The following is a 15,952-nucleotide window of genomic DNA, read 5'->3' on the forward strand; positions in this document are numbered from 1 at the left end:
ATTAATTATGTAAGATGTACAATGGAGAGGCCAAGCAAAGAAAAGGACATTACAGTAAAGGCTGCAGGAGTATTCAAAACAAGAGACTCTTTGCGCTTTTCAGCAAATCCAGCATTACAGTATACAATTAACAACGAATCACATTCCTATTGGATAAATAAAAGCCCTCAAGAACTGGCAGAATGAGGACTAGGATTTAAGTAAGCCTTCCTATGTTTATTCAGTCGGTGGGAAAGCAAACCCAAGATATTTAATGCAAACAGCTTTCAAGCACAAACTCTTCACGATGAATTCGTAAATGGTGAATATTCACCTAGAAGTCAATTTACTGCTTTGCATGCTGGTAATTTTCAAGTACAGATTTGTCAAGAAGTACAAACTCATTTAGCGACTCTGCTCAGACAGTTTATCACATTTCAGGGCATAAAAATGGTCTCTGAACTGTGCATGCTAATGTGCTGGTACTGACAAACCCCACTCAGAATTAACAAATTTCAACAGTGAGCATCGGTAAGAGGGGTTAAATGGAATTACAACTCAAAGGATCATTGTTACTTGAGTTGTGAAGCCCAGGCAGACAGTCCCATTACAGGAGGAGAGAACAGACAAAAGGATGTAGGCAACAGGTTAACCACCCTCTCGAGAGGAGCATGCCGTTTCCTGCAATTGTTGTCACTCTCCCAGACAGAAAGGTTTGTCTGCAGTTGTTTCTGAACTATTAAAAGAGAAACCATAAGCCAAAAGAAGCCACAAAATATTAATCATTTAGCAGGAACTCTGCTGCAAATGTATGTCATACAAGCAATTAAAATTTTATGCTGTGATATATAAACAAAAGCACAGATGGAACCATTTCTACAGTTTATTCCCATAGAACTGAGTGTCTTGCAAATATGGTGATGAAATTTTTTAAGGAGAAAGATGTGGCCCAATTAATTTGGTGGTGACAGGCACAGGACAATGCATAGAAAATATTATTTTTAAAAATAAACATTTACATAAATATACAAAAATAGGCTGACCTGAGAACGCTGTCTATTGTTCATGTGTTGGGCATATCTAAAGCTTAACAAATACCAGGGTTACTGAAAACATCAGTAAATTGCTTAATAATTTTTGTTTTATACAAAATTGTCCTTTTTCTTGGGCTATTTACTGTCAAAACATGTTGAACTCTCCTAGATCCAAATTAGAGTTGCATAATGTTTACCTAACAATCACCTGTTTGGTCTTGCTAATACAGTCAAGGATCTGTGCAAAGATTATGAAGTAATAATTCAGTTCTGGATACTCTGAATATGAAACTTTTGGTCTCCATTGAAGCAGGGTCAATCTGGAAAGTATTTTTGACTACTCATTGGATGAAGTCCTCAATCATTCCAGTAAACCAAGGAAGACAGCATAAGTAGTAGTTAAGGACTTATACATGATATTTGGTATCTCATAAAAGATACCCTGTAGAGATGTGTGTTCTTACCAAACATTAGAAATCAATCTACTGTAAGTCTTGACACATTAAATTTAAATGCCAAGTTAAAAGCTCTGCAAGCTGTTGACAGAGAAGGCAAGAAATGTACAGCAGTGAAGTATTCACCTAAGTACCCTTGGAGAAGGCATATGGAGACATAAGTATATGACAACTTTTCAACTTAACTAGGGTTTATGAATATTGAGGAAATAAAATAGTATCAGAAAATTAACACTCACAACCACAGTGACCTGGGAGAGCAGCATGAAAAGTATTCACTGTAAACTGAACATCTCAGTGAGAGAATAATCGTTATCCGTCTACACTCAGCTTCCATTCAACAATGAAGATTGATAAGCTGAATTTCATGTTTCCACAAATAACATTCCTTTGTGGATTTTCCTGGGTTATGACAATAGTAAACCATAACAGTAAATGGTCTTCTTTTGTAGTTACACCTGATTAAAAATGAACTGCACTGATATATGTTAGAAATAAGACTATATTATTTGTCTCTGATGAGTGTCAAGTCTAATACCCTTCAAAAGAAGGTTTCAGCTGTGATTTGTAGCTTTGCTACCCAAAAGTCTTGGGAGTAGTCTTTCTAAATGACAGTTATAAGACCGCAATCTGTAGCCTGTACACATAAGACACTGATGCTTTGATGTCCAGAATAGAAGTCTGGATTCAAAAGTGATTTTTGGTAAAATTCCTTGTAATTCATTACAGCAGAGAAGCCCACACAGTGTTTAGCCTAAGGTCTCCAGCATCGCTAAGAGAATCCTTCCAGCAGGAAAGCACACCATCCTGCTTCGCATAGAAAAGTGCCCAGACGAGATTGCAGAGATGTTCCTCTCTCCATCCTCTAACAGAGCCATGTCTGCATAAGAGCCAAGGATCTATCCTTTCTATATATATTTTAGAGGGCTGCAGAGCACTGTGTCTACCAACAGCAGTAATGTTTGGGTGACACATCTAAAAGCCTTGTGTGGGGCTTCATTTGGGGTACACAGGTGTAGCTAGCAAGTCTGAAAAGTCTTCATCTCACAAGGTTTGTGGTAACCTATGAGTTGCAAACACTGGTAGTTCCATGAACACGAGTGGATTGGCTAGCTGCTGGGTATTATCCCTGACGCTGGTAACATTTGCTATCAGAAGAGTCATAAAGACTTGATACAGACAACAGCGGTTCTGCTCAGGAGCTACTACCCTTTAGAGATAGATAACCTTTGTAAATTAACTTGAAGTTGCCGAAAGACCATGTAATAGGTGCTGAAGGTAGCAGTTCCTTTAATGACAGAGTCTGGATGGACAACTTTACCAAAATGGAATGGTTGCATAAGAACTGCAACCATTAATGTTAGTTATTAGAAACACAAATCCTTTCCCTTTCAATAAGCATCTAGAGTTACCTCATTATTAGCTACCAGCAAACTAAGAGATTCCGGTGAGACTCAGTGAAAAAAGTCCTTTCAAGCTTTTTTATGTCCTGAATTATTTCTGGCAGGTAAAGCATGAGGAAGAATGCCTCTGTGCAATGAACTGTGACTAAGTGGATGAGAGTGATTCAGCTTCTATTGCAGTAGTTCAGCTTCCAGAAAGGTTTAGGTGAAAAAAAAACTCTCATCAGAGTCTCTTAAGGAAACTAAATTGTCTCTTCATGCTTCAAGTTCAGAGACAAAGAGTAGCATACGTGGTCATTTGCCACTACACAGGGAAGTTGCTGGCAGTTGTTCTGGGAGGGCAACTGTGCTGTGACCTGACAAAGAGTGATAGTGACTGATAAGGAGCCTGTAAACAAAAGATCTGCTTTGTCAAACCACAGTTACATGATTGTACGCTCTGTATGGGCGATTACAGTTCTGGAGGCCATGCTGGATGGTTAACTGCCTTCTGTTTGAGCATGGGGCTGAAATCACAGAGTAGTTAAGGTTGGAAGGGGCTGCTGGAGACATTCTACTCCAACTCCTCTGCTCAAGCAGGGTCATCTATAGCAGGTTGCCCAGGACTACATTCAGCTGGATTTTTAATATCTCTGTGGAGATCTCCACAGCCTCTATGGTCCCTGTGTGCCAGTGTTTCATCGTCTTCACGGGTAAAGCCCTTTCCATTTTGAAATGGATTCTCCTGTGTTCCAGCTGGTGCCCATTACCTTGTGTCCTGTCATCAGGCATGATTGACAAGAGTCTGGCTCCATCTTCTTTACTCAATCTCCACCAGGTAATTATAGACAGATAAGATCTCTGGGTCTTGCCTTTGCCAGGCTAAAGAGTCACAGCTCCCCCAGTCTCTCTTCACACAACAGATGCTCCAGTCCCATAATCACCTTTGTGGCCCCTCACTAGACTCCCTCCAGTTTGTCCATATTGCTTTCATGGTAGGTCACCAGACCTGGATCCTGCAACTCCAGGTGGGTTTCACCAGTGAAGAGCAGAGAGGAAGGATCATTTGCTCAACCTGCTGGTGACCTCCTAATGCAGGCCAGGATACTGTTGGCCTTCTCTGTTGCAATGGTCCATTGCTGGCTCATGTTCAACTTCGTGCCCACAAGGACCCTCAGGTTTTACTCTCCAAGGCTACATTCCAAGGAGCTAGTCCACTCCTAGTTCATGGGCTAATTCTTCTCCAGGTATGGGACTTTGCATTTGCTTTTGTTCAATACCATGGTGTTCCTGACAAGCTATTTCTCCAGGTCGTCTGAGTGGCAGCCTAACCCTCAGGTGGTCAGTCTCCTCCCTTCACTTCTGCTTCATTTGCAAGCTCCTGGAGGTTGACAGCTTCCCCCCTGTTGTTGTTTAAAGCTCTCCTCACCAGGTTGGCAAAGATGCTTTTGCCCCACCTAGTCACACCTGACACTTTCCAGGTCTCTGCTGGCTGCATTGTTGGTGACCACATAGATGAGCAACAGGGCCAAAACTCTGAGGGCTGGAGCAGTCTTTACAGTCTCTCTGCCAGAGCCCAGATGTGAGTGCCCAGCCAGCAGCTACGTGTAAGGTCAAAGCTACTCCATAACAGAATGACAGCAGTGGCGTGGCCAAAGGCTTCCAAAGTCAGTGCAGTATCGGTGATGTTCTTAGAGGTGATGATGGTTAGGGAAAATTAAGTCAGATATTATCATTAACATAACTTCACTGTTTTGGTTTGTTTGTTTTGCTTTTTTGTTGTTTTTTTTTTCCCTTTACCCTCAGAGGAATTAGCAGAGGTGACAGAGGCAAAGGTATCTCTAGGTTTTGTACCAAACTCCTGGCATCAACCAGCTCCATCAGCTGGAGAATGCTCCACACCCTCAGTGCTAAGCACCTTTAAGTATCAACAACTAATTCCTAATAAACAAAGCAGTAAAAACACCCTGAAAAAAAAAAACCAAACCCCCAAACAAAACCTAATAACATTCTGAATCAGCAAAGAATGAGGCTAGGCATGGACTTCTAGGTATCAGACAGCCAATATCTGTGATGGATGGCAACTGGGAATAGTTTCCCACTTCAGAGTAATTTTTCTGTGACACATTCAGATTCATTTGCCAGTCTGAGACACCAGACTCCATACGTACACACACACACAACATTAACTCATTTGGCCTGCCTGGAATTGACAGCTCTTAGCATCAGAGGGTTCTGAGTATAATGCATCCTTTCTGCCTTCATAGAAAAGCAGCAACCATCCGAGCATGCAGGTAGACCACTGACCTGAGGAAATACATTAACAAATGACTTCGACTAGCTCGGTGCTTCGTGTGGAATATTTTAGCTGAGCACAGACTGCAGATGGCAGGAAGGAAAAAAAAAAAAAGTTGAGGAAAAGCAGCAAAACCAGGAAGCCAAAAATCAGAGTGAGAGGAAGGAGAGGAGCTCTGGGTCTCCACAGAAAACAACATATGGAAGTAAAGCAGTACCCAACAATAAAGGCAAGGGACAGAAGACATGTCTCAAGAGCTACTGTAACCCTGGCTTCTTCAGGGCAACAGTGAGTGTTGCAGAAAACTCAGGCTAATGGCTAAGGCAGGTACAAGGTATAAAGCAGATCACCAGAGGCAGGAATTGCAAAGGCAATTGTAGAGTATCTGAGAGCACAGATGTTTTCTAAAATCTATCCTTAACAAAACAAAGGGCAAAAAGGTTAAAATTAAATGCAAAATTTAAATGAAGAGCAAGAAGCACAAGCTTTTGACTGACGTTATAGATGTTGAGCAATGGAAAGTGTGGCATCAGGGTAAACCGTGATGATTATATTTGCTTTACACATGAATATTTGTGAAATGAGCACAGAAGATTTTTATCTGTGCTTAAAAATCCATTGTGCTGAAGAGTGAGTTCAAGGCACCCTACCCACTGTGAACCTGTTACAAACGATAACAGGAGTCAATGTCTTAGCTGTACTAACACTGTCATTACTTCTTTATGCATCCCTACAATACTTACATTCCACTACAACCTTCAAGTGTAGGTTTTGGGTTGCCAAAATCAGGTTTTTGGGTTCCTTTATGGATGTCCTCATATAAACTCTATGTATTGTTGAGCTGCCTGACTCATAGCTTCAGCAATACCTTTTAAGAAGATTTACTGCAAGTGGAGAAACATTGGTATTTCTCACCGCAAGCTTGCAGAGCTGAATGTTGATACCAAGGGCTCAGTAAGATGCAAACTGAGTTTTGTTTACAGAAAAAAGCTGAACCTTTCTGTTAACGTGGGCTGCACGGTTTTAAAAATGCAAAGGATGTTTAAAATGCAGAATACTTAAGAACACAACCACACAAAAATCCCGAAATCAAAAAGTAAGGTTATTTTTCCAGGGCACGTTACACAAATTTAATCTAGACTCATGCTGTATGTCAGAGGCTTTTCCAACTGAATTTCAGTGCTGCCTTTTCTTTCTTTTCTCCCCCCCTACCAGGGGCTGTTCTCCTTTGAAAACTACTCTCTTCTATGGATTGCTGCTGCTACCTTGCCACTGCCCCCTCCCGCCTCCATCTGCCACTGCCTCCATCACTTCTCTCTGGCTCCAACAGCTCCAGCTCAGGGGGAAAAAAAAAAAAAAAAGAAAGAAAAGAAAAGAGAAAAGCCAAAACAGCACTACTTGGCATCTTACCTTACCTCTGACGTCACCATAGCTCTTCCGACAGGAATGGGGATGTACACGTCTAAAAAAGGGTCTCTTAGTATAAGGAGCTGAACGCAATTCATGATAACTGTCTCTACAGACATGAAGGAGGGTGAAAAAACCTGAGATTTCCTCATGGTTCTCCCAGATGCCATGGTGGAGAACAAAAAGTGAATTTCAATGCCCCTCTGTGAGACCTGGCATCCTGCCAGCCTGTGCCAGACACCGGCTGCCGATCCCGCTGGGGACGTGGGGCTGGAGCAAAAAGGCTGGAGGAAACCTGGAAAATAAAGAAAGGGCCACCAAGGTTGGAGACAGGGAGAGAGTTGGAGTCAGTATGGGAAGAGATATTCATGGCAGTGGGCCATGGGCAGAGTGGAGAAGGGAAAGGAGGTAAGATCTGGAAATAAGACTTGTGCTTTGCTATCCCTCAAGCCACTCACATTGCCCTTCAGTGCGTTTTCCTATGAGCGACCTCATTTTTCACACCTCAGAGCTATTCCAATGAAGCCTTGGGTTGCATTTCCCTGCTGAAATTCTCCAAATGTTTGCCTCCTCCAAATCCCTATTTTCTTTCCCCTGAAGCAGCACCCCAAGGGGGAAATTTTCCTTCTGTTCCTGAACGTTTCCCGTGGCTGAAAACATCACACATGGAGCTATGGAAGGAGAAAAAAAAAAAAAAAAAAAAAAAATCACCAGCTTTGTTAGAGCTGTCTTTTCTCAACATGCAGCAGGACATATCCCAAGGAAAACCATGTCTCTCACGCTTTATAAACAAAGCTATCAGTCCGCCGGACTGCTGCCCAAACAGGACTTTCCCAGGGAGCAAAATGAGTTTTGGAAACATTGATAGTCTTTGGAAAACACCAGGCACTTTAAATGAGCAGCAAGGGAATAATCCTAATACACTTTCACTACATATTCTGACACAAAAATACAAATTGTTCATACCAAAAATGATTTGCAGTTAACTAAAGCAGCATCCAAATTCAGAGCATCAGCACAATATGCTTTCATTATCCCTGCTTATAGCCAGCATCCTGCTGATTCTCCATCCGCACCAGGCTCGCAGCCTCCTCCCGCAGAAGAGCACTGCCCTGGAACGCCACGTACTCCCAGAAGCATTAGGATAATCTCATTTAAGTCACAGACCGCCGTGGCCAGGATCCACACCAGAAAATAATTCCTGTAGAAAAGCAGAGCCAGCACCAGGCGTTTTGTCACCCTGAATAGGCAAGGACGTGCCGCTCTGACAGCAGCTGCCTGCAGCAACCTCCTCTCACCCTGCTGAAGTTGCCGTGCCCGTAACAGCAGCAGTAAAACCCACGTCCTGCCTGATGTTTCTAATCTGAATCGAGAGCCAGAGGTACAAACACACATCCTGCTCTCCGCTGCCCTGGCTGCCTACCTCCAACAGAGAGGAGTCCCCGCTGCCACGACTTGGTATGCTCAGTTTTCAAGAGATTTGCTTCTAAGCATGTGCCCTTTACCTGCTTTCCTTGCTGAGACAGCAGGAAAAGGGACATGTACTTCTTACCAAGGTCCTGGTTTGCTTCTGGTGTAAAGAAAACCGAGCAAGCACCAAGACTTCAAACTGCAAAGTGAGTGAGTGTAGCAAAGGCCCCTTTTTGTTCTCCCAACTGCCTCCTGTACTGAAAGCAGCCCAACAGACAGAGAGGACCAAACTCCTACAAAGCAACATCAGAATCACAGCAATACAGACTAGAAGGGAATGCCTTACAGCTTGGCAGCTAAGGTGCACTCATAGTTCTCTGGCTACAGCACAAAATTGCTCCAGGATGGCCACCACAGAACGAGGACCAAACTGGAACAGAAATATGAGGACACATGCTTCACCCCCAAGTCTACGTTTGCATTAATGTATAATATTGCAAGCCCTCTTAAGAGCCTCACTATGTGCTGTTACGATACCAGATCTTTTGATTAGCTTTATTAGTCTAAAATAACTTTCCCTGAAATACTGTTCAATGTAATGCTTTACCTCTTCATTAAATGTTTGGTCAGTAGCGAACTCAATGCACAACATTGAGGACTGTGCTGTACAAGCATCCTGGGTAAAATAATTACAGGGGTTTTACTATTTCAGTTTCAAAAAAACCTGAAGCAATCCCAAAATCAGGAATTAAAGTATCACATGAGATTGTTGGCCAGATCCGTGCTTCCCGCCCAACATGAAAGACAGCATCTGCCCAGTAACCACATTCTTCTGCCTGTGTGATGCTGGGGGCCCAGGCCTCCCCACTCCCCCTCAGCCTGTTCATGCTCCACAGCGAGACACGGTTATTCCACAGGGTGTTTTTCCTCTTTCTTTCACTGTTACGGATGTAACACTTAGCTCTGAGAAGACAACTTCTCATTGGATCCTGGATGAACTAATCATTTCCTGCTGGAAAGGATATGCTCATATTTTCCCCCTGGCCCAGCCTAGATTGGCAGTGACTGAAAGAGGTAGCTCTTGAAGCCCGTCCTCTGGCCTCTTGATGGAGAGGAGAGCACGTCAGTCACAGGCAGAAGTCGGGGTAAACAAAGGGCTGTTTGTATGGCATCTCCCGTCAGCCCTCCCTCTTCTCATCCCCACCAGCTCTCGCTCTCTCTGGGTACATCTAGAAAGATACAGCTGCCAAGACAGCAAAAGGGAGCGAAGCAGGAGAGAAAGGTATGTCTTGATCCTGAAAATATCCTTGTGCACTTGTTCTGCCCATGCTAGTTACAGGGTACAGAGCTAGAAAACTATGTGGGAACATGCGGGAGAAGATTTAGGAGATGCAGATATGCTGTAGGCAAGACATGCTGTTTGAGACTCATGCATGGATGAGATCTAGCCACAGATAATTATGCCACTATCTCACTCTTCTTCAAAGCTGGGTGGTAAATATTAACTTCTGAAGTCATTAAACACACTATATTGCCTTCCAGTGCTCATTATCGCAAAATTGGCAAATATGGAGAGAGGGGTGTTCACAGTGAATTGCTGTCTTTAAGAAAACCAAAGGGGTTTTAATGAGAACTCAATTTCTGGAAAGAATCATGGTATTGATGGCAATTACAAAGCAGCAATTCACTGAATTCATCCTCAGTAGACTAGCTGCTGTCCTTACAATGAACCAACTGTTCAATTAAAATACATTTGGAGAATTTTAATTTTTTTTAAATGGAAAAGACTTCATAATATCAGTTATGCATCTCTTGTGAAATGATTTCTTAGGAATGTATTAATAAACCTATTGTGCACTAAGACACCTGAATGTTAAATGTTCAGCTTAGGGTTTCACAAGTGTTTCTGAAATGGAAACTCAACAAACAAATAAACAACAAAATACTTCTATTCTGAATAGGTATTTTTTGCCCTCAATCTTAATGCAGATTAAGCAGCAAATATATATTAAATTTACTTAACTTTAAGCACAACAAGCCCAGCACACGCGACTGGACTGATGGGAAAAGATCACACTCCAGAAGTGGATTGAGTCATGTATTACTTGTTTTCAATGTGAGACAACAGGAGATACCTTAATACCTCTGAAAGGTATATTTAATACTTGAGACACCAAATTGTAAACATTTATCTTTCTCCAAACACACAGGATCTCTAGAGATGCTGAAATATACACCTTGTGCCATTTCTCTGTTTTCCCAGTTTCTATCCCTTATTTCTAACACCTGAGCTCCTACTAATACCGTGTGACCTTTAAAGGGCATCATGAAATATTACCTAGTTCTTCTTGGCCAAAGAGGCTGAAACATGGGGTTGGGCTTTTTTTCCCCCTCTTTGGTTTTCTCTGACTACCTCCACATCGAGCGGATTCAAAGACCATACAGTGCCAAATTCCCTGGCAGGGTGATTCAAAGGCTCTCAGCTGTATGAGGAGGGAAAGCCCTGAATCCTGACTCACTGTATGTATTTCCCCAACTGGCCAGTTTCCTTTACACAAAAGGCCAAATTATTTCAAAGTGCTTGTTATCCCGGCTGCGCTTGTTCTCAAACTTTACTTACAACCGTGTCAAAATCACCAAAGTAATTCACTGAAATGAACTTGTGCAAATTCAGGGAGCTAATTTTCAAATCCAACAAGACTAAAGCCACCAAAAACTGTTTAAAAGTCACATAATCGCAATAGAGCAACCTGGTCAGGCTTAGGATGAGGCACTACCACTTTTCCAGAAGATTTTATAAAATGTAGGCGTGGAAGAGAGTCGACTTGCTGGCAATGAGTCATTAAGTCACCTTAGTGACTGGATTTCTTCATCACATTTTCACAATCTGTTTGATGAGAGAAGACTGTGTCGGTGGTAGAGAAAGCAGGTAGAGTCTCTGATCTGGGTTTTGAAACAAGACGCACGTACTGGCTCTATCCTTCACCTAGGCAATCAGTGACATTCCATCACCTGCGCGGCCAGGTTCGGGAAATGAAGTTGCATTAGTCTGTCAGCCAAAGATGCAGCATCCGGAAGGTCTGCTGAGTTTGTCAGCATTGATATCGGGAAGGGAGACGAGGAAACATGCCAGGTCCTTGGCAATCCTTCATCTGCAAATAGGAACCTCTCTCTCACAGGAAAGAAATAAGGTCTTTTGACCTTTCCGTTATGATCTGCAAAAGAACCCCAGACGATACATTTCTTTTATTACGATTTTATAATTTAAATACAATTTCATTATTTAAATACAATGATGATGGTTTGTTTTTTTTTCCCCTGAATGACAACAATGCTGAGCAGTGGTAAACTGCATAACTGACCCAATAGTGAGACCGCCTATCCATAGCTCACTGGCATATTGATTTTGATGACACTGCTTGCGGCAGTTATCTATATAAGCCCTCCTGAGGCACTACAGCAATATCCTGTTCTATTCCAAGGCAAGGACTGAGTTACCTTAAACTGCACGTCATGACTTTTTAATCCAGCTATTTGATAATCTGCTCATTTTCAGGACAGAACACGTTCCTACAAATTTTGAGCAGACAGGCAGCTGGCAGCAGATTCAAGCGAGCATTCCAGTTGAACTCCGGAAAGGGAAAGATCACCTGCATTATTAGGAATTAAAACCAAATATACACAAGAGTGAGATATGATGAATGCCTCATCCTTGGGGGAAGAGCTCACAGAATAATCCAGTCACAGGAAACTAAGGCATAAAATCCCCACTTCCTAAATTTCTCTTTCATGGAAATTTTCTTCCATTAAGTAATAATTTGAGCAGAAGAACGTTAAATTGTACTCCTTGACATTGGCATTTATCAAGGCATAGCATAAACAAACTTCTTCTCTTTAAGCATTAGACTTTGCTGAGCAGAACCCTCATAACTGCAGTGTTTATACTTCTACAAAATAAAACCATTGTTATAATAATACAGATTCTTTAACTCACGCCTAAAAAACAACATCAGGCAAAGTTATAACAATGTTTACTTTATTTGAGAAGTAGTTTTAAGGTCTAAAACTAATAAAAACAGTATGTCATTCAATGCCGCACTCCAAGGTAATTAAAAAATAGATCCCCAAGGCTCCATTACTAGTAGTTTATAGGAGTCTCCTACTCAAAAGTTCATGTACAAGTTCATGGAAACTAAAAGGAATCATTCAATGAACTTTGCTTCTATGACAGAAGTTCAAAAACACACAAGAGCTTACTTTCACTTCAGTCACGTTCCTTAACATATTGGCTGCTTTTTAATGTTTTATCTGGCTACTGATGTTCAAAAAACAAGTTCGCTCAAAATCTTATGGAAAAAATATAATCTAAGACCATCAAGGCACAATATTTTATCCCTAATATGAATCCAAATTCCCAGTTTTTCTTATGTTGTCTGGTGTGTCATTCATTGCCAAAAGAAATTAAAAGCCAGCAAGACAGCTGTAGCATTGCTTTAACTACCTATGAAAAATTACTATAAAATGTGATAAATTTATACATTTAATAGTTTATGGTTTGTTTTTTCAAGAGCATTACAAAATAACCCAAGTTGGACTATTGCCTTAGCGGCATGTATAATTTTTAAATTTTTAAATCCAGATGCCATCCTAACTTGACATTTTGATAGGTTTTGAGTAGCCATTGCTTTATTCCAAGGTATTTTGGGTTAGCCCAGAGCACTCTCTTCCACAGCTTGTCAAGAAAGACTAGAACCCCACCATAACATCATAGTTTCAGGGGACTAACTCCAAAGTGCACACGGGATGAAGGACAGTAAAGTCTTCCTTGAGGCTAACACAAGCTGAATGAGGAGCACTCATGGAGCGCTCTCTGGGCAGAGCTGGCCACTGCTTTAGGTTAGTTTCCAGAGCAGAATTCCTATTTCAATTTGGTAAGGTATCAAAGCACTTTCACTCAAGCATGAGCAAAGGTGAAAAACCAACCAAACCCAAACCCTGCTCTCCTAATGCTAACAAGGTCTCAGTTGAAGCACTGCTCAAAATGTGAGTTTAAAAGTGAATGCAAGTTCAAGGGTCTTACCCAAGGCTTGTGGCAGGTCAGACCCTGTGTGAGGCAGCACATAATAGCACAGCTAACATCAGAGAAGCCCACACAGATAATGGAAAGCCTGGTCACTAGCAGCAGAGCCAGGCACAATTTAGCCGGTCTTCAAGAAAGCTAATTAACCACAATGACCTCTTGTAGCAACACTCAGCTAAGAAGTTTGCAGTACACCACCCCCCCACCCCCCAAAAAAAAAGATAAAATAGAGAAAAATCTTGGTAATGCCATATCATACCAGAGCCTATGGTCCAGGGCAGGGGCACCTGGCAGCACGGCCGAGAGCTTCAAATTCCTTCACTGTTTTAAGCCTCCAGTTTGTTGAGCAGTTCATGACAGAGGATTCTATCAGCAGAGAGCTTTTTCATTTCTTTGATGGGGAAAGATACGATTAATTTTATGTGAGCAACTCTTGTTTCAGCAGGCAAAATGGCCAGGAAGGCGAGTAAACACACCCAGGTGTTTTCCCCTGGTTTGGTAGCGATCGATACATTCACTTACAGTGCTGAGAGAACACGGCCAGCTCAAAGCAATTTTCTCAAGGTGAGAGGCCAAGGAAACAACAAAATTGCCAGCAACAGAAGCCTCAATTCCCAATGAAAAGATTCCCAAGGTTGCACAGAAAGCAATGAATATCAATTCTGCTGCAACATTATTTACCTCCTAGGAGAAAACACTCTCTGGCACAGAGGCTCTAATCTCCAAAAGTTCACAGGCAAGAAAAACGCAAGCCAGAAAAGCAAATCAGGGAAAGAAATCTGTTCCACAGCTATACCCATGTCACATACCTCATTTCTCTTTAGAACCCCGCGGCAGGAAGCTTCGCAAAAATGAAGATGGTCTCGGCGCTGCTTCTGCTGAGCACCCTCCTGGGTACCCCTGCGGTGCCCTCCCGGCGTCCCTCTTGTTACAAGAGGGCCCTCAAAGACCACAGCTGCCACAACATCCCCGAAGGCACAGAGGACCTTCGACAAATCGATGACGGCCTGCAAGATCACTTTTGGGAAGGGAAGGGCTGTGAGGTGATCTGTTACTGCAACCGGGATGAATTGCTCTGCTGCCCAAAGTAAGGCCCTGCTCATGTCGCACCAATTCATACAGTTCTCTATGATCTCCCATTACATTTCCATCATTTTACAGTTTCCACTGGAGAAATAAGCTATCATTTTAAAGAAATGCATCACTTAGATGGTTTGAAATTATATGGAGATATAGCCAGTTACCCAATACGCTACCAGTTTTCAGCCTTTGTTTTTCAGGGGCTCACCTAGGACACACTTAGCTTATTTTGGAAACCTACAGGTCCTATTACATGGGGCTTCAGCATTCCAATCACCCCGATTTTGACGCTTGCATTTAGTCTAAGTGTGAGAACTACACCAACCCTGTATTCAGATTGCTTCACAATGAAGATGTTTTCAGGGTCATAAACAAACCCATTTGATTTCTGTTCTGCACTACAGAGCCATATCTCTATTCTGAGGCGTGCGCAGATACATTGGTTGGACAAATGATTCTGTAAAGACAGCTTTTTAAAGCAGGGAAACAAATGGGAGGAAACAGAGGTTCACAAATGCCTGTGAGAGAGGGAAAACATTTGGCCTGAGGACTCTGACGGGTCCCAGGCTCACAGTGAAGCTCTCACTGAACGTGGGGGTTTTTTGTTGCGGTTTTACAGAAAGAACACACATCCCAACAAAATTAATATTGAATTCCTACAATTTGGTGAACAAACACCACCAGCATGTACAAACCAGTAATAAAATGTATTAAGAGGTATTATTTCACGTAGCTTTCCAGAAACATCTTTACTTCAGGAAGTTTAGACAAAAAATATCAACACTTCAAAATTTACTAATACTTCAGGGACGCTGAAGTGTGATGGCATTACACAGGCAAGCAAAAATGGCCTTTTACATGTGCTTCTCCTAACGCCCAAGTTTCTCAAGTCCCCTAAAATCCAATAAAAGGCAGCTTTACAGAACTTGCTTTGGTGCCTAGATTTGAACCACCTGGGAATGACATCTAAAATTTGAAACCTTACATTCAATCTGGGAGAAGGCTGTAAGTTAGTTTTTCATATTTTACTCTCCCTAATACCAGATGTGGTGTCCTCACCCTGAAGCACACTTTGGGTTTCTAGCTCCAACTTCTGAGCTTTGCACAGCCTCTTACATATACAAATATATATATGTACACCTTCCTTGACGTACAAAAGAACTCCTTTGCAGGTCTGCTCTCAGGAGAAATTGCACTAAATACTGTGCATGCACATGCCAACAAAGTTGTTTATCTTTAAAATATTATCTATTTGGTAAGATTACTTTCTCAAAGCTAAAGTGCCAGGGTGCACACCTCATACTCTCACCAGTCAATGAAAGTTTTGCCATCGCTTCCAAACCAGGCCAGCAGAGGTAGAAACACAGTTGTCTTCCTCCAGGCCCATAGTTGCATTGCTGGAAGGGTATCCTCTCCTCCCCCCCGACAGCCCCAAGTAATCCCACATATATCCCAGCATAAGCTAAAACCAAAATAATACTATTCCACAACTGGAAATGCATGTCATGTTAAAGTTCTGATAAACCAATGATCTAATCATTTAAATATCTGATAATATCTTTCAGGGATATTTTCTTTGGACCAAAGATATCTTTTGTGATACCCTGCAACAGCCAGTGACAGACATCAAGTTTGTCAGCGAAGACAAGAGACATCATTCTACAACCACGTGATAATGCTTTCAAGGATTTGAAACCAAAACCACTACCAACAAAAAACTCTCTTTCTAACCACAAGACAGCACCTCTTCTTACGCTGTAGAGAAGTTTACTTTCTGTGTCTTTTGGGAATCTCAAATATGTCAGAAGCTCTCCTTTCAAATTCCCGTA

At 42.0% G+C, this 15,952-nt stretch overlaps 1 protein-coding gene across 1 annotated transcript; it reads left to right on the top strand.

Annotated features, from left to right (window-relative positions):
* Nucleotides 1–13,894: 13,894 nt before the first annotated feature.
* SCRG1 (stimulator of chondrogenesis 1) lies at nt 13,895–15,743 on the top strand (the record flags this gene model as incomplete). The annotated part of the gene is made up of 2 exons (XM_084264111.1): nt 13,895–14,130; nt 15,689–15,743. 2 exons carry the CDS (start codon nt 13,895–13,897, stop codon nt 15,741–15,743), a joined length of 291 nt encoding a protein of 96 aa, XP_084120237.1.
* Between the last annotated feature and the right edge of the window lie 209 nt (nt 15,744–15,952).

This window comes from Gallinula chloropus (assembly GCF_964237585.1).
Source record: "Gallinula chloropus genome assembly, chromosome: 4".
Lineage (NCBI taxonomy): Eukaryota > Metazoa > Chordata > Aves > Gruiformes > Rallidae > Gallinula > Gallinula chloropus.